This window comes from Perissodus microlepis, chromosome 16 (assembly GCF_051167445.1).
Source record: "Perissodus microlepis isolate ML-2025 ecotype Zambia chromosome 16, ASM5116744v1, whole genome shotgun sequence".
Lineage (NCBI taxonomy): Eukaryota > Metazoa > Chordata > Actinopteri > Cichliformes > Cichlidae > Perissodus > Perissodus microlepis.
This window is the reverse complement of record NC_140476.1, coordinates 9,345,292-9,370,066: the sequence shown is the minus strand read 5'-3', so window position 1 is coordinate 9,370,066 and position 24,775 is coordinate 9,345,292. Positions and strand designations below refer to the sequence as shown.

Here is a 24,775-nt window from a genome sequence, read left to right as displayed (position 1 = left end):
TTTCGTGAACGGCGAAGAGGACATTCGAAAAGTTTCATTCTCTGTGATCACGTGGGAGCATCGCAGCCATAGGTCATCAGTCATTCATACTACAGTCAGGACAGAAACAGGCACTGGGAGGAAGATGTGGGTAATAACTGTAAGACAGCCCTGAAGACAGCGGGGTCCTCCCTTTCTTAGAAATGACCAGACTAATGACTCACTAAAACTGTCAGCGAGTTTGAGGAGGGCCTTGCACAATGAGTCGGAGCAAGAAATGATTAAAGTTTTGGCCACCGTAAGGCTGCTTTTAACCTTCTAACATCCCGCAGGTCTTCAGCAACCTATCTGTGGTTAGAGTTGGGCTTTTTTGTTGCTGTCGTTTTAGCCACATGCTAAATAAGCAAATTTTGTTGGCTATAAACTATACAATGTTATATAAGATTTTCCATTTGGGTGGTCCGATTAAGCAAGTGTATAAAAAGGAGTGGCGTGTAACTGAACACTAACCCCAGATGAGTTGCCAATGACCTGTTGGATGTTAAGAGGTTCAAACTGAATGTTGAAATGTTCCCATTTGGTCATTTTGTTCCCATATTAGGCCTTACTTTACATGTTCAAGTGTGTGATTGAAGTGATTTTATGCTGGCCTTATTCAAATCTGTCAAACATTACACGCTAAATGCCTCGAGTTAGCTCTCTCGTTCACATAATCTTCTTGTTTTCAGTTAAATGCATCTGTCAGCAGCACTCACTAGAACAATACAAAGTAATAAAAATAACAGAAATGCTTTCTTTACGAGTGACGCCAAGAAAACTCTGACACTTCAGCATCTCCATGGCTGTTGTGTGAACAAATGAGTGTTTATATGTGTGGTTTTGACTTTTGGCAGCATTGACTGCAGGCTGGGTACACATCGTGTGTGTGTGTGTGTTAGGAATGGTTAATCTTTTATAGAGGTATAACCTAATTTATCAAAAGTTTATGGCATAAATCAAAGTTAATGAGGAAAAAAATCAAAAATCAGGCATTTGATGAAAATGAGTGTGACTGCTCCCATTTGAAACTCCTTTCTGTGGCTATGAAAGGTGGGTCAGGGACCTGGTAAGGCTGAGACGTCCCCCTCACCCCATCCTCCCTTCAGAATTTCCCTGCTCAGTCTTTCTTTCAGTGTATCTGTGCGGCCGCCAACCTGCACCCGGGCCCAGCCCTGCCCAGGCCCTCGCTCCATTTCCAGTAAGCGCCTGCAGACTGCCGGCCTTGTATGAGGGCCAACTTTCTGCCGTCCCCTACAAACAACCATAAAGAGCCCTCTGTTCTGGATGGGAGGGGAGAAGTGAGAAGAAACAGACGCTCCATACACAAAAACACGCTTTGCCCGATCTGCCTGTAAACAGCATACAGAGAGGCTGGCACTGCCTCCTCAGATTAGTGCCTGGGTGCTTCACTGAAGGACTACCTGGGTAAGCTGGCACTGGTGCTGTCTCAGAGCAGACTCAAAGCCCATCATAGTAACTGGGAATCCCAGTGTTTAGCTAAATAAAAAGGCAATCCAATGTGTCCTGAATGGACAGAACAGTAGAAATACCTGCCTCAATGCAACACAGGACTCTGCTGAGCATGTTGCATCTGTACCTCCATCCTGGATCGAAGCTGAGTCCATAATGAAACATAGTCAATTTCATTTAAGTCTCATTAAATCTTAAAATATAATAGTTTATATTCTATCTGCAACAGAGGGCAGATATCCAAGCCAAAATCTGCAGATATCTGACAGTTTTTGTTTATGGATACAAATGCATTAAATTAAAAACTACATAAAGATGATAAGTGATGGTTTCAAGCCCTTGTTTTACCTACTTACCTGCAACCAAAGAATGCAAACATGATCAGAACACGAATAAAGTTAAAGCACAAAGCTTTTTAGTAGTAAATATCTCAGCCACTGATGCTGCACAGTCATTTGTAGGTGTGTCTTTATGTTTATAGACATAAGGTCAAATGAGCTGCCTTTAATTGTAACCACAGTGTGTTTTCACTGTTGTTCACTGAATGCAAAATCAGAGTTTCAAGTGTGAACTTCAACCCATCCTCTTCCACTTATCCAGTTCAAACTTGATTTGAAAATAAATGTATTTAATTCCGGTTATAATAAAAATGCCAAACTCTTTATGCTCACCTATTTTCCCACATTTTACTTTAAACCTTTATCCATCAGCAAAGTTATTTGTTTCTTGGCTGACAGCAAACCCGCGTGCTGACACACAATACTCGAGCTGCAGTAAATCACTCAAACAGCCAAAGAGTGTGTATGAGGCCATGATAATAAGGTGAAATTTACTGCCCCTGCCTGTCAGGTGGTTGCAAATAATAGTCCTGCTTGGCAGGTACCATTATTGAAGCCTTGTCGGTCCACCCTTTTTCTGACAAGATGTTACTTGAAGTCTGTGTGCTTTCCCGAGGCTCCAATCACAGAGGCTTAATAGCAAGCTCTCCGAGGAGCTCTGAGCTCTGGAGGAGCCCTGCGTCTTAATCAGGAGCTGCCACTTAAAGAGATTTCCATCATACCTGAACACTATGGGTGGCTACCCAGTGGAAATAGACTAAGAAATGGAAAACAGACCTAATATAGATGTCTTGTCATTTGTCCTGGTGATGATGATGCTTGAGGAGAAAAAGAGACAGAGAGAGGGATAGGAAGCCAGTGTGAGCTGGTAGATGACATGCTTTCAAGCAGGTAATTGCTATTTGTCTCTGTGTTCTGTACTGTGTGATTACATGCTCTCTGTTGTTCCATTGTTAAAACGCTGCTGTGAGAAAAAGTGATTTGGACAAGGTACGGCTTGTTGAGCATATGAGTAAGTGCATACCACAGAGCATGTACATTACAGCGCTGGTGGTGGCAGATTTCACTACGATTAGTTATGAGGTAAAGAAAAGTGGATCGTTTTCACGGGCCAGAACAGTTCCAGTTCAACATCATACAGAAACAATAAGTTAAGCAGTTCTGTAATAAAGGCAAACATGCTCTTTTTGCTTTGGTCTCCCTTCAATTTCAGCCTTTAAACACAAATGTGCAAAATTTATAGTTTTTATTAAGACTGTGGGGTCAGATGAATTTATTATGTCAGACTTCCACAAACCAATAACCCAACAGGCGCTGATTGGTCAAGTGTGTGGAGGTAAAAAGTGAAAAGATTAAACTGAACAGAAATATACTTGTTCTGCCTGTTAAAGGATTTGAGGGAAACCCTGTTTAATTAAGAGGACCCAGAACTCAAAAAGAGCCATTCAACCAATCTGATAAATCTCTAACAAGAATGAATGTCTCAATCTGGACTGTCTGAGCAAATAAAGATTCTGAAAATGATCAGTTTTCTTTACCAAAAGATGCTGCCCATTTCTGTGTTCCCGGTGAGGTCACATAGAGTCAGCTCCCCTTCTGACTCCCTGCCCTTTTAGCCGCCCAACAAGTTAGTGTTTGCCTTTCTGGCATTTTCCCTACTGGCTCAGGGTGGGATGAATTATGATGCACCACACTCCCTTCTGTACTTCTGGGCAGCCAAGGCGATCAAGATAAATCACCATGCTGCCCCACAGGGGATGTGGTGAGATCCTGCCTTGGATGTTTTTGGGGCCCTGATCAGGATGCTGAGGATTTGGAGCTGATGTGATACTGCACTCCGTGAGAAGCATGCACTGTGCACACAAAGGAGGGGCCTTGTGGAACTATGTCAGACGATTGGATAATAAACTAAAACGAGATGGGATTTTACAGTGGGTAATTATCCATTATTCGGCTCCGCTACTGTCACATACCATTTAGTCTTTTCTGAGTGTAAGAAAATTACACTGAAACCATGCGATAAACCGTGCAAATTTCAGCCTATTGATTCGCAGCATCCCGCTCTTTTGATTGATGGCTCTCTTGTCTTTTCAGCCGCACATTCCTGGCTGCAACTCAGGGGAGCCTCCGAATTCAAACATGGTCCTGGAGCCAACAAGAAACAACACAAGATACCAACATGTCTGTCAAAACCACCGAAAACTAATCAACGGAGTCGAAAATCCAAAGTCCACCCTACCCCGCCTCGCTCCATGTTACCCAAACCAAAACAACGAAGGGCAAAAAAAAAACAACAGCAGCCCAAATGGCTCATGCGTAAACTGTATTTAATCAACACATTCCGAGCTGCGGGGCTGCGGGCCGTCAGCAGGCTGATTGCCTGGTGAGCAGCACCACATCTGTTTGTGTACAGGGGCGGTGTAGGCCACAGCTCTGCCACACAAAAACCTTGGGCATATTTCAACTTTTCAGTGCTGCAATTTGCCCCCAACTGCTTCCCAAAAAGCATAAATACAGGCTGTGGAATGAGCGGGGGATCTGTTTTTCTCATCCACGGCGTTGTCATTGAGGTTCTGGGAACGGAAGGCTGGATTTCAGATGCTAATTACTCGGTCAAACGTACTGGCACGGTGGCTGGCTCTCCTGGCTTGTGGGTTTGCACAGAAGATGCACATATGCAGCAAACAGCACACAAGTACTGTATCAAAGTCCAAGTTCTACTGTCCGCCCACCAGAAGCTCTTCCTAATGTGTTTCAGAGCCAGCTCGGATATGGCACGGAGGTGACGGTTGCTACTTTTAAATTTTTGGACCAAGCCTTTAGAAATTTGCTGAAAAATGCACATGACATTGAAAGCCTGCATAATTCATAGAAAGTTGATACATACTTGGCCTAGATACTGTTTTATAACAGTCTTTTGTTCTCCGGAGATTCGAGCAAAGGATCACTTGTGTGATTCCGATGTAGCCAATATAGATCACAATACCAGCTTGCACAAATATCCTAAGTGACTGCAGCAAGGAGCAGGCAGTGTAACGTGTTCAGCCCTGCGATACCTACAGAATCACAGGATGGAAGAAGTACTGCAGGATGGCAGCTTTTATAGAAAGGCCTTCAGACCTCATTATGTTATATGCAAACAGTAATGAAGGATCCATCAAAAAGGATGTGCAACGCTGACACTCGGGAACCATCGTGACCGACGAAGTTCCACCACCAGGTGCCCTGCGCCGACGGCCTGCTCCATTTCTCCAGTACGACACGCGGTAATTAGGTGAATTTGGTGCGGGCCGGGGCAAAGACAGCTAGATCAAGGCCTTGATGAATTAGTGGGAGCAGTCTGTCAGAGTCACATCACATTAATCACAACAAACCGGGTGCAGAGCCACACTCTTGCCCCCCCTCCTTTCTCTCGCTTTGCTGGTGATGAATAGCTCTGCCTGCACTGTGTATCACCTGATCTGGCTGAATTTAAATGTAACAGCACAATTCCCACAAAACCTCTATTGATCTTATTCCTGGGTTCCCTTCTAGGGTTCGAATATTTTAGATAAGGATGAAGGCGTGGTAATGTTAAGCAGGCCAGAGTTTTATGGTACGCTACACTCATAAGTCACAAAATAAATGAATCTTTGTTTTTAGGTCAGGTTAGAATACATGTGGTAAAAGTGAGGAAAAAAAACTTCCACCCTGTTATAACAAACCATTCAATCAGTCAGTGCTCTTATTTTCATTTAAAGGATACAAAAAAGATGTTGCTGTGTTGCAGAAACACTTTCTTTCAATGTTTGGACCACTTTCTCGGTAGAGCTCACATTTATGTGATGCCAGCACCAGAAAGCTTCCCAAGTCCTAAACCATGGTCCACGAGGGCAGATACAGAATGACACATTCACAATTTTGAAAGCCATCTAGTAGACTGGATTAGATTCTTTGATGGGGTGATTCTCTTGACCGTGTCTGCAGTGGCAGCTGGCTTTACTTTCAAATTGCTCATGACGTTCCACGTGTTACGCATACATAACACCAAGATACCTACGGTATATTTTTTATTGCCACAGCTAGAGTGCTGGATGGAGTGGTGGTGAGATAAACCAACTGACATGTCACACTGAGACAACTTTACATTTCACCAAGTCCTCCAACTAAATCACACTAGTCGTTTGTTTAGACTGGTAGCCTTTTACAACATGGAAAACTCTGAATGTGAGTTTTCCATGTTGAACTCCATCCACAGGTGATGACTTACTGAGCTAATGTAGTTGCACTGTGTAAAGAGTTATTACGGCTTGATGATTCATGTGATCTAAGATAACGAGCCTTGTTATGAGCAAGCGTTTGTGTTTGTTTCTTTTTGTTCTCTGCTTATTTTCAGCCCTCCTTAATAGTATGTATGTCTTGTATTTTTCTCTTTTTTTTTTTAAAGAATATAAATAGAATACAAGTCCTTTTAATTTGGGTTTGTTACACAGCATGATTCCCAAACTTTATGACAAGCCCAGGGACATAAGCTATAACTGTGAACCATTAAGAGCCAGAAAAATGTTATGACTTTACCCCATTTTACCTGTTTAGCTGATATTCACTTACTAAGACTCCGCTACTAATGCCACACAGAATGTGTTGGATATTAGACATTGAATTAAACATTAAATTTCTCCCAACCCCCATAGTTGGCTGGAAATAAAGTGTTTCAGAGGACATCAATAGATACCTACCCGTGCATTGAATGGAGTGGGTGTGGCTCATAATGGTACCGCCCCTCGTGGTGCCGCATGTCAATCGGGATAGGTGTGTGAAAAGTGGGGAAAAGGTGGTGCGCCCCTGCAAACACAAAAGACAGAAAAATGTTAGAGAACAGCATTTCTTAACGCTCGCCGAAAAACTGGAATACAGTTACTGATTAGTGGCCGCTCCATTTTACAGTTCCCATAATGCAGGAGTAATTAAAACCGACCCATGTGTGCCTGAAGAACCTTCATTAACTGCTCCCTCTCCGCCCAATAAGACCAAAGCAAGTTTTACACAACAATGAATGCTGCTTTATGTGTCAGACCAAAAATGCACGAATCTGCCATTTCCTGCCATAAATGCTCTGATGGCTCAGGGGAAGTCTCATTAGAACAGCCGTTTTTCATTAATTACTGTCATTAGAGCAGCAGATCATAGGAAACTTTACCGTCATGATTTAAGGAGGAGGAGAGGTCTAATCACACATAAAGGCTGGCTAATTCTCTCCACTTTAAAATGTTTACATCTCAGATCTTTGATGGAGAAAAATATGCCGTATCTCAGCGGGACTTTTCGTGAATCTGACTGGCAAATCCAGTTGTTTGTTCACTATAAGAGGAAAAAGACAAAGAGCTGTGCAGCAGAGTTCTGTCCTCACAAGGACAAGTAAGCCCAAGACCAGAAGGGTTAAAGGTCAAAGCAGATCATTATCTCAGCCTAAGAAAAACACTGGCATCAAGTGTCAGGAGGAAACTGGTGTAGCACCAATGGGATGCAAAGCAATATTCACATGTTCAGCCCAAATTTAACCAGTGCAAGAACGTCTTCCTGACTTTGTTTCACTTCTTAAACTTACTAAACTTTTTATTTCTGTCACCGGACAAAAGTTCTGCAGTTTCACCTGTTAGTGAAAAATGTTTTTTTAAACTTGCTGTGACAGCAGCTGGGAATAATTAGTATTTATGGGTTTTGTTTTGTTTTGTTTTTTTTAAGAAAAAGAGCAACAGTTGTGTGTGTATAGTGTATAAATATAATATCATTTCATTCAGTGTTTGCATTGTTAACAATACCATTCTCTATGAGATGTGCCTCAGGTGTGCTAATTCACTTTAGCCAGCACTGTGAAAACAAGGTGTGTAACAGGACTCTGTGCCTGCAGGCTATGGCTAAATACTGGATGTTGTTTTTAGGTGATGGCAGTTACAAAGACAGACATTAACCCTAATAGAGCCTTTTGTTAGTGTGACTGAGGCAATCATTGTGATGTTGCACCATCTTGTTCTTGGTTAATTTGGATTGGCTCACACATGACCGGTGGAGGACAGGTTCCCTGAAGGCAGCTCTGAACTGTATAACATTTGACAGGAGTGGAATTTTTTTAAGACCACGCATTAACGCTCAGCGATTATTTTACCCTTTGAAAACAGACTTTAGACAGGCCCGGTTTTACTGAGGCATTGCCCTAATGACGCTGTTGAAACCATGAGATTAAGAGAAGAATTGTACAAAACAATTTAAATAGATTTTTAACTGCAGTGCAGCACACCCATATCTCTAATTTTACGGCTCAGAAATTGTTTTAAAAAATGCTCAATTTTTGGTGAATTAAATTCTTGGATTTTATTTGGCTCTTACTTTGCACCAATTAGCATGTATATGTATCTCTCCCATACGGTCTATGGATATGGCTTAATATCCAGGCTAGCTAGCAGTTGATAACACAGAACTCATCTCATCTGTCATCCAAATATAGTTAGTCTGGCTCAGAGAAACCAACATGGTGGCAGTCAGTAAAGCTAACGAGACTTTACCCTCTGGTTCTAACTGACATTTTAATGTCCTGATGTCTATGCCATTGTAATAATGTAGTCAAAATAAAGCAGCCACACATATACACATGTTCTATACTGTGCTACAAGATTTTCATTTGTAAAAAATGAGCAAATAATAAAAATTATTAGTTCAGAGAGCAGTGAAAAAAACCCCTGTAGGTTTTATTAATCGCTGAATGTGCCCAGAACAGTGAGACCTGATCTAGAAGACAAATTGAGTTGTAAAAATCTGTCTGGTGCCTCTTCTCCTCCTTGAACTGTAAAGGCCAAGGGCTTGTTGTTTCTATTGAGACCTATGTTGCTGGTTCTCAGCCACTGACCTGCCCTCATTTTATTTATTTATTTATTTTTGAGCAAGACGGTCAGACAAATCCAAGTCAGCTTCTGGTGACCAAGCCAAAACAGGCACCCAGTAAGAGAGAGAAACGTAGAGCTGGGGAAAAGAAGTTTGAACTTTGTTTCACAAGTGGAGCCAGAAGTTGGTGATTTGTGTGAGGGGTGCTTCCTAGCACATCTCTGGTGAAGAGGATGATGAAGCTTACTTTTTCTTTACTTATTATATTTTGTGCGGTTCTGCAAAGCTAATGTACAGTGATTAAGTCTTTTTGGATAATGTATCACATTCTACAGGAAGAAGTCTTGGTGTTTCTTCTGTAAGGACTAATGCCCAGGACATTAGAGAAAATACATGCACAAACACTAAAAGAACCAGCACCAAGCAGAAGCTCCAGAGGCTGCATGAAGCCTCTCCCCACCCCCTCCCAGGATGGTGCTGCTGGATGTGGGGGTTATAAGGGCTGAGCAGGACCTTCCATCACCCAGACAGCTGCATTGTTTGCTGGGCTGCAGGGACAACTACCGACAGGTACACGGCTGGGACGATTCACACGCCTCAGCTTCTTGATTTACCGTCCGTCTGTCCCCTTTGGGCGTGCTGGCATGTGGGGTTACTCCACCCTGGGCTTCATATAGCCAAAACTGCGTGGATGGCATTAGCACAGTGTCCCAAAAGCAATCAGTGTGCCAGAGACATGGAGGATAAAATAATCACAGTGACAACTTTAGATTTACTTACACAGCAAGATTGTACCATGGATTTACTGCTTAAAATGTGATTTATTCACATTTATTTATTCAGATGGAAGCCTTTGTGTATCTTAACTGCATTGTGGTTTCTGAGTGTTTGCACAAACACACATTTAGTGGATCTCTGACATCACAAGTGTTTTGCTTCTGCTGTGTCATTGCAAACAGTTTAGAACTCAGCATCTAACATTATATCTAAAAGTACATACCATGGAATAGCCGTAGGATTGTGAGTCAACTATTTTTATTATAGCATTCATTATCATTCTCAATATGCAGTTAAGCGTGTCGTGCGCGGAGCACTGAGGGACTTTTGTTTTGGCACAGTCTTATGCAACACAGTCCCACTGGAGACTGGAAAATAGTTAGGACATTTGAAATATTAAGTTGTATTCCCCTTTTTATTTTTACTCACCTGAATATGATCTTTTATCAGATCGGTCTAATATCTACTTATTCACTGTTTGACAGTTTTCCACTGTTAAGTATATAACAGTAACACGAGTGACCGCATGATTTATTAATAGAATTGTATGATTAAGTTTTAAAAAGATCATATGCGTTAAAATGCAATCGTTGCCAGTTTAGAGTTGTTTGCCAGGATTTACATGTCCCACTGAACCCCTCACAAACAAACACTAAACAAACTTCCTATTGAAATACATAAGTTACAAACTATCGTGAACAAACATCCATTTCATGCCGTGAGACCTGGCTGTCTTATCTCATGAATCAAACCCGGCCACAGGGACTTTTGACCTGGAGTCGTTTTCAGTCTTCACATCTGCTCTGAACTCTGGTAACATGTTTGTTTTAAAACTGAACAAATCTTTGCTCCCCCATGACCCCCATAAGAAGGCTCCAGACATGCTAAACATCCTGCCAAGCAGCAGGAAGAGCCCCACATCCACCCCTTCTTTTTAGTTTGCATCTTGAATCCTCGGTTTGATCTCTCACTAAAGACAATGGCAGGTGTTCGATGTCGACAAAGGCTACTTCGAGTCTCATGACTCAGGGGAGGAAGAAGGAAAAGCACTTTTGCATTATGAAGTCCCAGATCAGGACTACGCTGAAGTGGAGAGCGGAGTGGGTTCATATCTTTGAGGAAGTACTCAATGATAATAATAATAATAATACCCTGAAAGGCCAGAGCAGGCCAGGAATAATTTTCAGGAAAAGGGCTTCTGTTGTGCTTTGATAGAAAGAGGCGGGGAGAAAGATGGGGGCGAGAAAGCAGAGGAGTAGGAGCGGTGGGGGTGCGCGATTCAGACAGGAAATTCCACTAGAAAAAGTTGGCCCGAGTCCTAACTACACAGCACCGTGCCAACGGCTATACACAAATGCTCATGTGCTTGCATACACACTCACATTCACAATTACACAGACAGACACTCATTTGTTCTGCAGTTCGGTCTCCGTAAGCAGACGTCCAGAAAGTGAGTGAGACAAACGTGCCGCTCGGAGCTTCAACAGAACTGCCCTTTTCAAACACACACACTGCAGCAAGTGCTATGCTCAAGGTTAATAAAAAAGTGTGTGTTTAGCCTAATCCGGGAATCCTGCAGTACACACACAACATGAAACCTGCAGGTTTAATTTGCAAGACTTCGCTTCCTCTAGGGCAGTACATGGGCGAGTGATGGCGACAGAAGGATTAGAGGCTTACAGGAGAGCACGAAAACCACTACCATGTTTGAAAGGAAGTCTTAACAGGGTGGCTCTTTACTTTTAACAACCCTCAGGGAAGGTAAAATGATACCTTTTTTATTGATAGGGGGATTCTGGGCAGAAGGTAAGTGGATTAGGCCAGTGGTCTCCGTAATGACACAAGATGGTTTGAGCGGAAATTCATTAGTCCCTGTGAACTCCTGCTAAGTCTGTAGATGTTATGGTGTACACACCAAAACGCTCGCAGCCTGGAAGAGCTGACACAATTGTTTTCCAGAGGTTTTGAATCATCAGTGTAACTATGTTATGGAACATCAGGATATTGGATATTTCAAACATAATAATGTCCAGTACAGGTTAGATTTGTTGCTGGATCCTAATACTTCTGTACTGTAGACTAAAGTTTTTTTGGTTGGACAATTTAGTCAGTTTTTCTTCTTGGGATCAGATAATATGCAGCATTTAAAAACTTCTGCTAATCGTATGGTTTGTTTGTAATCCTTAAAGCTGGTTAGAAAAAAAAAGAAGAGGGATGTAATAACAGGTTGGTCAAATTACATTATCAGCTTTCAGCTCTGTTTGGGTCTCCAAGTCCTAAAAGTATAGCAAGGCTTTTATAGTAGGTTCCTGTTTGTTGAACTGAAACTGAACCGAATCAGGGGAACTGCAGTACTGACCAGCACAGGTAGAACTGCTCTACATATGAATCATGCGCATCCATCAGAAATCTCTAAAGTTGAAGCTGAAGGATCCTTAGGTAGACTTGACAAAAACTGTTGAGCTGGGTCCTAAACTTTGCTGATCAGGATAGTGACACAAGAAAAAGCTGGTGAGGCTCAGCGAAGAGCTGCTACAAACGGAGCCAACTGAGGTGGTGCAGCATCTGAGCAGGATGATTCCTAGATGGCTCCCAGGAATTTCAGTGGTACTGGGAGGAGGCCTGAAGCATACTGGGCGATTATGTCTCTCAGCTGCCTTGGTAATACCTCAGTGTCCATCCCACCAGAAGAAGAACTGGAGGAAGTGTCTGAGGAGAGAGACGTGTAGGTACTGTGTTGATACTGTTGCCCCCATGACTCAAACCAAGATAAACAATAGACAGTTGGATAATTGTTTATATTAAAATTTCTGTAAATAGGCTGACATCTATTGATATTATTTTTTTTTATGATGTACTGTGTGCATGTCAGTGAGTGATTAAAATCTTAACAAGTCTGTTGCTGATCCTGTGTTTATGTCTCATTGTCATGACACCCCCACCCCCACATATGCTGAATCTACTCGCCCAGACCTCTGCTGCCTCCGATCCTGTCCCGGCGTGTTTACAGATCCCTCTCAGGCCCAGCTGGCTCCTCTCTGCTGTGATTAGTCTCTGTCAGTTCAGCACGTCTGCTTCGGCCAATCACTCCTCAGTCTTAGCTTTAACCCCACGAACCCACCACCAGTATGATCCATCACCTGGGCTACAAGGTGCTGCACCGCCTCCCCTAATTGTTCTAAAGACTGAGCTCTACCAAGACCTTATCTCACCTGGGTTGCCATTAGCTACTGAGCTAATATCTCTCTTTGGTGTAAAAGAGGTGCTGAGGGGAAACAGGAGCAATTTTGTCAGTTTTACCTCCAGACTTTTTCCAAATTTCCATTTTTAGCTCTTTTTCTAAAGAACACTGGCTACATTTTTGGCTCTCCACCCACTGAGACTTATAATGGACTAAAAACACAAATATGATATGCACCACTAAGCCTGAATCGTGAGATTTAGCAGGATTTGGTGTATCCTGTGCTAACATTCAGGTAGCCTACAGCAGGCCTCTCTCTGAAGACTGATGGGGTGTCGGGATAATCAGCTTCCTGTACAGACTTCTGATTTATTGCCTGGTCACTTTAGAGCACAGGTGTGAGGCAGATCAGGTAATTAACACACTGGGTTTGTCACCGTTCTGTAGGTCAGGAGGATGTAAGGAAAAACCAGAAGGCCCCCTGTAAATGTGTTTAACATCCAATGGAGTGATACTTGACATAATGAGGTGTCGCAACCACATTTTCTGCTTTTCCTACTTATCAAAAACTGGGTTTATGCACGACCTCTGTCCGGTCCAAACAGTGTTAGCAAGCACCAATCAAGCCAAGTAACCTCAAATGGCAAGAGCTGGCAGGAAAGCTTTGTCTGTCTCCCATGAGCCCTTTAACCTCTCATACACAGCTGATGAAGAGGCTGCCAGTTCACACAAAGAGCGTCCTCAGCGGTTCTATGACAGCATCCTTTACCCAAAAGCAGCCATCCGACCCCCCTGAATTACAAACTGGGCTTTTTTCTTTAAAGGAAAGAAGGGGAAAGACAGAGGAAGTGCCCAAAATGGCATACAATGTGTGGGAGAAGGAGGCAGTGGACATCAATCTAAAGCTGTCCCAGCTGGGGTTCACCCCGAGGTGAGGTGTCCCCCATGGGTAAGCTGCTCCCCAGGTCCCGGGAGGAGGCTGGGGAGTATCTCTTGGACAGACCTGGTCTCCATCAGATTGCCTGTCTTAGGTCTTCCAGAAGGATACACACTTCCCCTTACTGAAGACATAGGCTTAGAAAGGCCAGAGGTAAATTGTTTCAGAGGAAAAATAATTTATGTTTAGAATAATTTATACTGCTGAAAATGTTTATATCCATCAGCGTGGAAGTTATATTAAATAAACGACTGATGTCCATTAGTTTCATTGAGACATTAATAGCAGCAAAGTTTACAACAGCTCTAAAAGCAGGTGGGCCATTTCAGCCTCGACTGCAGGACACAGCCAACATCCTTCCACTTTGCTTAAATGCATGTTTGCATTAGAAAGCTACACAGTATAAAGAATTCACTGTACTGTACTTATTTGTTAGGGTTAAGTTTTGTTTTAGTCACATGTTTAAATAGACAAATTTCATGAAGCCGTAAGGCGTTTTCCTTCAAATGAAGTCTCACAGATGTTCCAAAGAGGCAGGATGTTAACTTAAACCCTCAGTACCTAACCTTAGATGAGTTGCTGGTGGATGCTAAAGGGTTTAAACAAAAAGATTTTGAAGAGCTCAAAAGCAACAGCTGACTGCTGGTGGTTCATAACACAGGGATGAGCATCTTAAGTGCTAGCCCCTGCATTCTCAGGTCAGCTATCCTGATAAGATAAAACATTAAGACTGCGCTGTTTATATACACACAGACAAGCCGGATCTCACAAACCCCTCTCTTGTCTGGCCTCTTTCTTTGGGGCAGGATTCAGCGTGGAAACTCTGTGAATTGGTTTTAAAGCACTAACAAGAAACAGCTGTGAAGGAGGTCAGAGGGCCTCCAACTAAACGGATCGGCTCGCAGGTGATCCACAGTCTGATAATGCTGCCCTTCTCGTCCTCTTTTTGTGATGTGGCTCTTGTTTCAGTCTTACATAAAAATGCAGCAGACAGGGTTTAGCAGATTATTCATTGTATTTCTCAAAAAGTGTAACCGGATAGGCTTATCAGCGAAGCACAAACACTCAGAATCAAATGAACAATCATCAGGTCAGCAGTGAACCCTGCTAGGGTTAGGGGTTTATGTCTATTGGGAACCTCTAAATTAAAAAGCTGTTACAAGGAAAATTGAAATGCTAAAATATTAGACATCTTCTACTTTCTGAATATTTGCCCAGTTAACATGTGGCTACAACAAAACCCAACCCTATCCCCAGAATGAGCCACTGGTTACCTGCCTTTGTATGACAAGGGGCCTGCAGGTGCCTCCTCATTCCTCAGGCACTGTTAGAGATCTGATGTGTGTGTGTGTGTGTGTTTTGTTTCCTTAAGCATTTCTTTGTGCAAACCATTCTCCATGTGCAAACACTTTTGGATTTTAAAAGTGCACAAGAGGCATTACGCTATCAGTGTTAGATATCAATCAGTGGTTCAGATCTCCTCCCCATAGTGAAAGTGATCAAACAGCGTAACAGTGCTTGACATCTCTCCAGTTGTTCTTCAGCCTAAAGGCCAGTTTACTTGGCCTTAATGCAAGTATGGAAGCCAAATAAACAAGAATCCCTATGAGTAACACATGTCCCTTTCATCAAGGCCTCGCTGCCAACGGGGTCGAACCATTTACAAAGGAAAGAGGAGGAGGCTGATCCGTGTTACACTACAAGTCTGTCTTCAGTAGATTATACACGGGCAAATGTGAAGGGCATGAAGCCGAGCGGTGGAAAGCTTAAATCAGAGAGGAAAAAGCGAACATAGAAAGCAATCCCCCCATGGGGGAAATGACACTTGAGTTTGTGTACATATCAAAGAAAGTTTGCGTTGTTTCTGCAGAGCGCTACTTGAGCATTTTCGATTGTGTCGCTGTTTGTGTGTGTGCGCGCACGTGACTGCGGTTTGTGACAATTGACAGGCGAGCAGATGAAAGCTCCAGAGACGGGAGCGAGTGGCTAGGACATTACTCAGCAACAACAAAGAACAGCCCTCAAGATAAGGCGTCATTTGTCACCGGAGCTGCAATGACAGCAGCGTGCATTGTGTGATAAAATTAGCTAACACGATACTTCCCTTGTGTGACACTCTGAGAGTTGAGTCACGGCGGGGTGAGCCTGCAGGGGAATCTCCTTTATCTGACAAACACCTTTATGGATACAGACAGGAAGAGCTCTCAATCATGAGGAAGTGGCTCTAGAGTTTTGTAACTTTTACATACTAGGAGCTTTCCTTTGGAATGGGAAGTATCAATTCTATTTCAGTTTAAATTATTTTGATGGAACAATAATAATAATGATAATGATAATAAATGATGAAATGTAACAAACAGGAAGATAAATTAACCACTTATTTTGTGCCGTTTAAAGATTTTTTTGCGTGTGTAAAAAATGTTTTTCACACTTCCTTGTTTATAGTAACACTGAGAATCTGCCCAGTTTAACCACAGACCTCCACTGAGCCGCCTGAACCGAGCGACCAGCCTTCAGCTGATGCCTTGCTCAAACCCACTTCAGTACCAGCTGCTGAATGAGGACTTACTTTGCAACAGATTTTCCCAGAACTCAAATATGAAAATAGGGGATAATCCTGTTAATTTGTATTTCTACAAAAAATACGTCATAAGAAAAGCAACGGCCACACCCAAAGCCCAGCTGCAACTGCCAATAGGACTGCACACCGAGGCCTTTGCGCGCTATTTTTGGAGCACAGCCAACTGTGACTCCATCGCTAAATTCTGCTCACACACTCCTCAAAGCAATCTTAACAGCATAGTAAACATGTCAGGGGGTCAAAGCGGGCTGTACACGTGTCTTCAGCTCACCTCCTTTAAACACAACGCCATGGTGGCAAAGAGAAATATTGATTCAAGGCAGGCTGGACAAACATCACGCATGGGTCTGAAACACTTTTGCACCACCTGAACTTATAACTTGACAGAACTTTAATATGACACAGACTGTATCATAAAATACTGTATAGATCTGTATATATAAAATGTCATAAAATGTCCTATTTTTGACTCTATATGATGTCATAGAGAGAGAGGAACTTAATATGGTCATCTCAGGCTAAGAATACCAATGATTTGCTGTTCAAGCCTTCAGATTACTTTCAGAACACGAGTGGCTTAAAGGGAAAGTGGATTTAAAGGGGGATATCTAGTTTGCACCATCTAGGAAAAAGGAATTGGCTTCTAAATTGATCCACCAGATTCCTATTGGCATTCTTCACCCAGCATCTGGACTGCATTGTGGTTTCATTGACTCTACACTCGACATATGTAGCCTTACAGTGTTTCAGTGAATATGTCAAAACATGCAAATGTCAAAATAAAATAAGCATTTTCACAGTGAGTGGAAACTTCAAGGCTGCTTTGGTGGAGAACTGGCGACGACAGCCATACAATCAGCTAGTTGACAATGAAGAAAAAGCATGTGTGTTCTGAACTTTCTAAAGCCCTGATGTGTGTAACTTGAAACTACAAGAGATGCAGGCAGCGGAGCAGTGATTGCAGAAATTTGTCTCGTATAGGAAATTCATCTTAGAGTGACAGACCTTACATTCTGAGGATAAAGGACTAAATTAAAAAGCTACATTTAATTTAAAATTCTGTTTTAAACTATTTTTTCTCTTAAAGGATCCCATGTCTATAACATATTTGTCATTTCTTTCAGCTCATGGTTGTGGCAAGAACTCGTCATCCAGTGTTAGCATAATGACTTCATTATGACATTAATCCCCCGATGTCATACTCATCAGAATTTGTGCACAGAGTATGCGATCAGGACGGCTATAAAGTACACTTTTATGTATTCTTTTAGGACTCTTGCCCATATAAGAGATTGAGGATGGGCATTTGGAAGAATATGATGTCTTTTGGCTAATTTTCATTTTCTGTGTGTGCATTTTTTAACGTTGCTAATTTGGTGGAATGAACCTCATAAACAAGCACTTCACAATACTGACATATTTAAAATACAACGTTTTTAGATCTTGTTCAAGCTCTAAGACTGTCTCCACCACAAGCTCCTGAGAAAAATATCCAAACTTTACTTGTTCATCAACGAGCTGGTAACTTATAAAGTTAATAATGCCATGAACTGGAGTGTCCGAGTTAATAGCTGTACACACAAATTTCCAGGGATTCTCAGCAGTATGATTTGGGCATGTCGTGCCGTGGAAACCTGGCATTTTGCGCTGAATGTTGAGTGCCATACAACAAAATGCAGAAGTCTCCATTCATGTATTTTTTCAAGCTAACAAGCTATCCTATGCCACTAAGCTGGGTGCACATTGCTAGTTTTATCACCAGTGCTACTGCAGACCTGATCATATCTCCAACTGTGTATTCACTTGGAGGCTGCAAACCATGCTCCATCTTTTTGCTTTATTAATAGTTAATAGTTGTCCTAGGTGATACTTTTACACTTACTAAGATCGTCAGTCTTTTATTGGTAGACACCCTATTACTATTGGTGATTCAAAATCAGGACAACTCGGCCTCCGCTTCTTGAATTTTTGACACTTTTCGTTGTGTTTTTTCTTGAGAAGGAATACTTCATTCTGGGTGTACCATGTTGAAGCCTGACATCATTATTTGTGACACAGATGTTTGAAGTTGTGTCATCATATCGTAAAACTCTGTCATTTTTATACTGTAATTTAAAATCTCTACTGCATTGTTAAATTGCAAACCAAATGTTTTTGCATACAAACATTGGGTTAGCCATACTTGACTGGACTGTATGCGCACTCTGTCATTGAGCCCACATGTAGACTGAATCAGTGCTGGAGAGCTTCCATCAACATAGAAAATGAAACATTTGGAGAACAAATTTAAGAGTCTGGCAGTCAAATGTTTTTACTGAGAGCACAACGTGGTGATAACAGTGCCATTTCATCAGACCTTGATGTTTTGGAGGGCTAAAATAAGACGCCCTAATGTCTTAGTGATTGTGCAATTGACTAGCGACATAGTGAAACAATTACAGTGTGGACTCATGCCAAACTCCAGACCTAATGCAGGGCAAACTCTTGTATGCTTATCTTGACTCGATCCAAAAAGGGAGAGCCTGCTAAATTGTATTTACCGTCTGTTTCCAGATATGAATTCCATTTATCGTAATGAGAAAGTGTTATTTGATGCCTTCTTAAAGAATTTTCCAAAACGAGTTACTGAACAAAACAAATAGTAAATACAGATGGACCTATTTTATCAATCTTTTACTATTTAGTTTGGGTTTTCCTTCAGTAAACATAACTGGCGTCTTGAGCTGGAGATGGGTCTTTCTACAGTTTGATCACTGTGGCATTTGTTTTTCCGGGCCCTTGATTAGAAAGTATTTTTCCTTTGCTCTGCTTCAAAGCACTAATATAAAAGCACATTGAAGTTTTAACAATCCCTGCCTGGCTCTCGTAATGATCCACATGTGGCACAGTTGTGATGTTCAACAACCAACCCATGCTCTTTCTGTGGAGAAAAGGGTGCCACATGCTGCCACTGTATTATTCTTAATCTACTTTTATAGGCTCCACATTAAAGTTCACAACAAACACTGTGAGAAGTGACGCCATATGCTGAGGTTTGGGTGCTGGGGAATGAATCATGACTGCGGCAAAAAACCATAAAGACGATGGTGAATTTGGCAGCTCCACTAATATCCAGTGTTTTTCTTTCCAGTGCCTACTAGTTCACACCCCGGATTGTGTTTGGCCCAAATGTTGCCTATATTTGCAGTTTTTTGGACCACATTTGGTTTTTACTGCTAAGTCAGAGACTCACTGCTTCAACTCAGCCATACATCCACCTCATACGGGCCAAATGCCAGCTGTGTTGCTGGATTTGGGCAGCAGAGAATTTTGGGGGCATATCTTGACCGTACAACTCTTCTCAGTGGTATAAGTAGCACAAATCTGTCTCCTGTCCATGTTCTCTCTAAACCCATTAATGCTTCTAGACTTTTATGCATGTCTCAGGTAGCTAGTTAGGTTTTTCTCTGTCATCTACTCCCAGACTGGTAGCTAAAGGGTTAGTCTTACAGCAAACACTCCCAGCTTTGTGGGGCATACAGTATTCATTATATCTAAAATCCATTCTGCTTTTTTCAGTGTGAGCCCGCACACCAGTGGCGCTGAGGCATGCATCCTGAGACGTACCGTGTCACGAAAAACACCACTGTCCTATTTCTGTCCATCTAGCATTAGTACCATTTGACACTCCAGCAGAGCTGTGAATTTTGTATATTCCCCCATGAATTGGTGATAGCTCTTCTTCTTGTGCGGTGTTGTGAGTCACACAGCAGACAAGGAGGAACATTTACTAGAGTTAGCATGAAGATAACTTTTCAGTACACAACACAGCCTGGTAAGAAAGACAGACTGTGTTTCAAGACACATTAGATCTTAAGGGTAATGTCCTGCAAAAAAAAAAGCACAAGTCTCTGGGTATTTTACCTGAACTCAAACCCTGCTGCTAACCTGAATGCACCTGACGACTTGGTGGATGTTAAGAGACTGGCAGTGAGACTGAGCTCATAGTTTTGATAACTAGTGGAACAAATAAACTTCGATTTTGACTGACCCAACAGGTTGTGGAACACATTTTATTTACACTGTCTGCCAAACCTGGGGAGACCAAGCAATCCATAAGCTCAGTTTTTCTACCATACAAAGACTTTATTTTAAGCAAGCCCGCCGCCACAGGTCTTATTGAAACAGGGTTATGTTTCTATAGCGATCTCCCCCCCATCAGACCGCCACTTGTCAGCTACTATTAGGGCTAGCGGTTGCCTCTGCTTACATGTGGTACCCATCACTCCAGACCACGAGGTAGTGATCGGGTTCAACTGCTACAGCTCTAGGCCCCCAGGGACACTTGGTTCAGTGAGACCTCGGATCACCTCCGGTTATATGTGCCGTGTTATGACAGGCTAATAGTGCTAGTCACTATGTGGCAGCCGAGTGAAAGAGAGAAAGTTAGACAGTGGACAAGAAGGATGAAGGGGAATGTGCATACAGATGTTGGTCTTCATAAAAAACAGAGTTTAGTGGTGCTTAAAGAAATAAAGCCCGTATGTGTTTAGAAGTTTTGATATTAATAAGATTTGGAACATCAAGAATATCTTAAATGTCAGTGTTTGTCATTGAGGATGTTCAGCGTGGTTTGAGTTGTTACTTTTATCTGTAACTTTTTGAAGGAAAATATTTTTCAGAGCATTTTTGGTGAACGTGAGACTACAAAAACACCCAGCGAGGCCAACAAAAACCACTGTATGTAATAGGTATGAAATTTCTAGTGTGAAGAGTTGAGCTAATGTGCTCAACATTACTCTCTCAATACTCTATCACAAATTACAGAAAATAATTCATAAATATTCAGGTTAGTATGGTAAGCTGTTCTGATATCCTGTCCTTAGGAGCGTGAGAGTCACCCAAAATAAAAGCTGTGTATTATTGTTTTTTCTCCATCTGCCCCATGGAGAAGTTCAGGGGCAATTACACTGTCTCGATTATTGTGACAAACTGCCAAAGCTAAACTTTAACCAGTCAGGACAACACACACAGACACAAACACACACACACACACACACACACACACACACACACACACACACACACACACACACACACACACACACACACACACACAATTTTCCACAAGACCCATTGAACAGAATCAGCAACAGCCTGGTACATTAATGCACACCTGCACAAACAGTTTCGCTGCTGGTGAATGAGCTAGTCAGCCTATCCTAACAAAGTCATAATTTACCTTGAAATATACTAAGAAAAGCTTTTACAAATGGGCTTAACATGGCCTGATTAGCAGCACTAGCTAGTAGCTTAAAAATCTCATCCACTAATCAGTAGCAGTAACAACCAGATCACAAACACTAGACTAAACTACATGTCAGGACTAAAATAACAATGTGAATTCATAATTGATTTTGCTAGTGAGGAGGCTAGCTAAGTATGCCAGCTTGGTGCTATGTTTGACATCTAGAAAGTCGTATATATCTTAACAGTAGGAAAATGTTAGCTGATGTTAATTAAAAGAAAGCCAGTTTTAATTAGTGAAACGCTTTTCCCAAACATGAATATGAATGATGTACTGGAAAAACTAGGGTCTGCATCAGCTGCGGGTTTTAGTCATGGAGGGAGCTTCATTTGGTTTCAGCGATCAAAACCTCAGTTTATATGAGAGGGATGGAAAAAGCCTGAAATCTGATTTCTTCATAACATCAGTGATTTCTTTTCTGACGAGTTTATGATCTCTTTTGAAGTCGTATTGAAATAAACATAAATTAAAACGCTAAAGCAGGGGATGAGCTAGCCTATAAGTGCACTTTTCAGCTAGCTAGCCTTCGCAACTAATAGTTTAAAATCAACCCATCTTGAAACTCCAACTTCAACTGATGTACACAATTGATTAAGTCATGTTCTAATTATTTCAGCTCCAGTCTGTTGAGATACTGTGATCCCTGCTGTCTTTCAGGGACTTTGGAACTTGTGTGAAAATGTGTTGAGATTAATCAGCTTCCATAAAAAGGTTGGACACTTGTCACTTCAACTTAAACCGCACTGAAAATATATGAAAACATAAACCATGTGCAGATTTTTTCAGACTAAATACACAACTTAATGACGTGTTGATGGATAGCTCTGCAGTATCCATATATTTTACCCTTCTTGGAACATTTATAGGTTAGGTCAATATTTGCTCACGTCTGTCATTACAGCTTAAGGTTCAAGCACCCAGTCTGGATGTTAATTGGCTTGCTTGTCATGTAATGGCTTTTGCATTCAATTTTCCAAAAGTTAGGATGATTTTATTAAGTGATTTCCAGTCTGTAAATGGTAAGGGACCCCATGGTTTTGGCAACCTGAACCATCCCCCCCCCACCCACCCTCCATTCTTTGGGCCACGACGCCTATGAGTCTGCACCAGTGCAGCTCGCCTGGCCTCACAGGAAGGAAATATTACCTGGAGCGGAGCGTTAATTGGAAAGTGCCCAGACGCCGGTGAGTGCTAATGAACAGCCAAAATGGCCACAGAAATGAAAAAGTAAAAAATCCAGATTGAGAGCAAGGGAAGAAGAGGGGGTCAAAAACTCACTGAGGCTCTCTGTGAGCCCTCAGCCTCTGTCCGAGGCTTAGGGCTACTTCCTCCTCTATAATAAGGGGTTATCCCCCTGCACAATGGAGAAATTAAAGTGTAAAACCTTGCAAGGCAAATTACAGCTTTTCCTCGGCGTTAGAGGAAGTGTCTTGATATGTAAACAATACCCCCTCTTCAGCTGAGTACCCTCTCCCTCTCTCTTTCTCTCTTCCTCTCAGTCGACCCCCTCACCCCTTCCCCCCTTCCCTCCTTCTTTGTTCCGTGGGAATTTCAGATGGGCCAGATTCTCCCTAAGACTACAACTCTGTTGAATAAAGAGGATTTACAGTACCTTTATCGCTTAAGCATCTCAAACCTGTTTCGCCAAAGCTAACACTTAAAGAATGTGCACAGCACTCATGCAAAGAGCATAGACACAGTTTAAACTATCTGAGGTTAACTAGATCTTCTCCAAAACTTCTTTTCCACTTCTAATAAAGACAGGAGGATAGTCATGATTCCAAAATTAACAGTTTAAATCATGTATGCATTCAAAAAGCAGTGCGTATTTTCTGCTGTGCACCTGGAAAGAAAGTGCCTCAGTCTGCACAACAATATCACACAGCCTTTCAGCAAGACAGCTTGTACCCAAGGACAAACAAAGAGCAGAGCCAAACCTCTACTCAGTATCATACAATTCAAACATAGCTTTTTTGTGCATGTGTATATTTCAGTAAAAACACAAGGTTGTCACAAAATCCACTGATTTACAAGCAACCTAAACTGAAGCAATACAAAGAAGATGCAGTTGTGAAACCAAGGGCTAAGCTAACGGACCAACAACAACAACACAAACGCACAGAACTGTAAAGAAGCTACCAAAGATGAGTTACTTACTAGAACATAAAAATGATGTGGGATATCAACGACTGATAACTGTCCAGTTATGGAAGCTTGTCTTTTACAGAACATAATACAAAGGAAAAGATGATTGAGGCCATTTAATTTTATAATTACACAGCTTGCCCAGCCGTGCAGTTCCAACTCCTCTGTTTAATCGTGTCAGTACTGTGTGCAGCACATGTTGCAGAGCTGAGCAGCCAGTATATGTGCTGTTGTTCTGCAGGAATATTAAATTCTTGCTTATAATTCCTGCAAAAACCCCAGAACATATACTAAATACTTACCACTATGAACACTTCCAAACACTACCTTATATACCATTTTTACATTTTACATAATGTTTTCCATTCATGTTTACACTTCTTTATACTTTCTTAAATGTCTTTGTTTTTCTCTTTTGCTAACAGTTAAGCATCACATACCAAGCCCAATTCTTTGACTGTGTGAATTTTCTGATTTTGACAATAAAAGTCTGGATGTCTGGATCATGGAAAAAAAAAAGTGCTACTTTGTAATTCTGCAGTGTTGCTAAAGTTTAGACCGGTTTAGAGTGGATGTGCTATATTTACTGAATGACCTCTTCAAAAAAAGCCCTCTCTCTCTCGTTTGTTTGATTTCAAAGAGTAATGAATTTCTAAAGTTAAAGCAGGAGGAAAGAATAAAATTATCCAGTGTAAACAAATGGTCTTGGCAAATATCTGAGTCTGTGTTTGTGAGGCAGCACTGGACTCGTGACTGGTTTTCAGTTGAAGCATTGCAGTTTCTTTGTGAAATAGTTTATAGAAATCTTCAGGCCCGTGCAAAGTGCGATGAAAGCGGTCAAACAGACAGACGGGATCTTTTTCAGATCTGTGTCTGCCCTGAACATGTCTGTATTTGTTGCTGTCAGGGGATGACCCCAGTATCCTTTGAAGCCCAAACCAGGAATTCTCAGGCTTAGCTGACACCATCAGGGGAAATCACCTGGCAAACGAAACACAACAAGCTTACACACTATACTAACACAAATGCCTAACACACACAGCCTTCAGCTAAATAAACGCTCATTTGCAGACTATTGATTAGATGTAGGGGGGAAAAAGTGGGAAACTTCACTGTGCAAGTGTAATTATAGCTTTGCATAAGAAAACATTATCTTTACTTGGCAGAGGTAAGTCTGGGAATA

At 41.8% G+C, this 24,775-nt stretch overlaps 1 protein-coding gene across 1 annotated transcript in view; it reads right to left on the bottom strand.

Moving 5' to 3' along the window:
* The window catches only part of gli2a (GLI family zinc finger 2a), an 84,260-nt gene that overhangs the window by 28,690 nt on the left and 30,795 nt on the right, over nt 1–24,775 (bottom strand). The window contains exon 3 of the mRNA XM_084907912.1: nt 6,545–6,650. Within this exon, the coding sequence (XP_084764038.1) occupies nt 6,545–6,650 (106 nt within the window). The remainder of the gene's footprint in view (nt 1–6,544; nt 6,651–24,775) is intronic.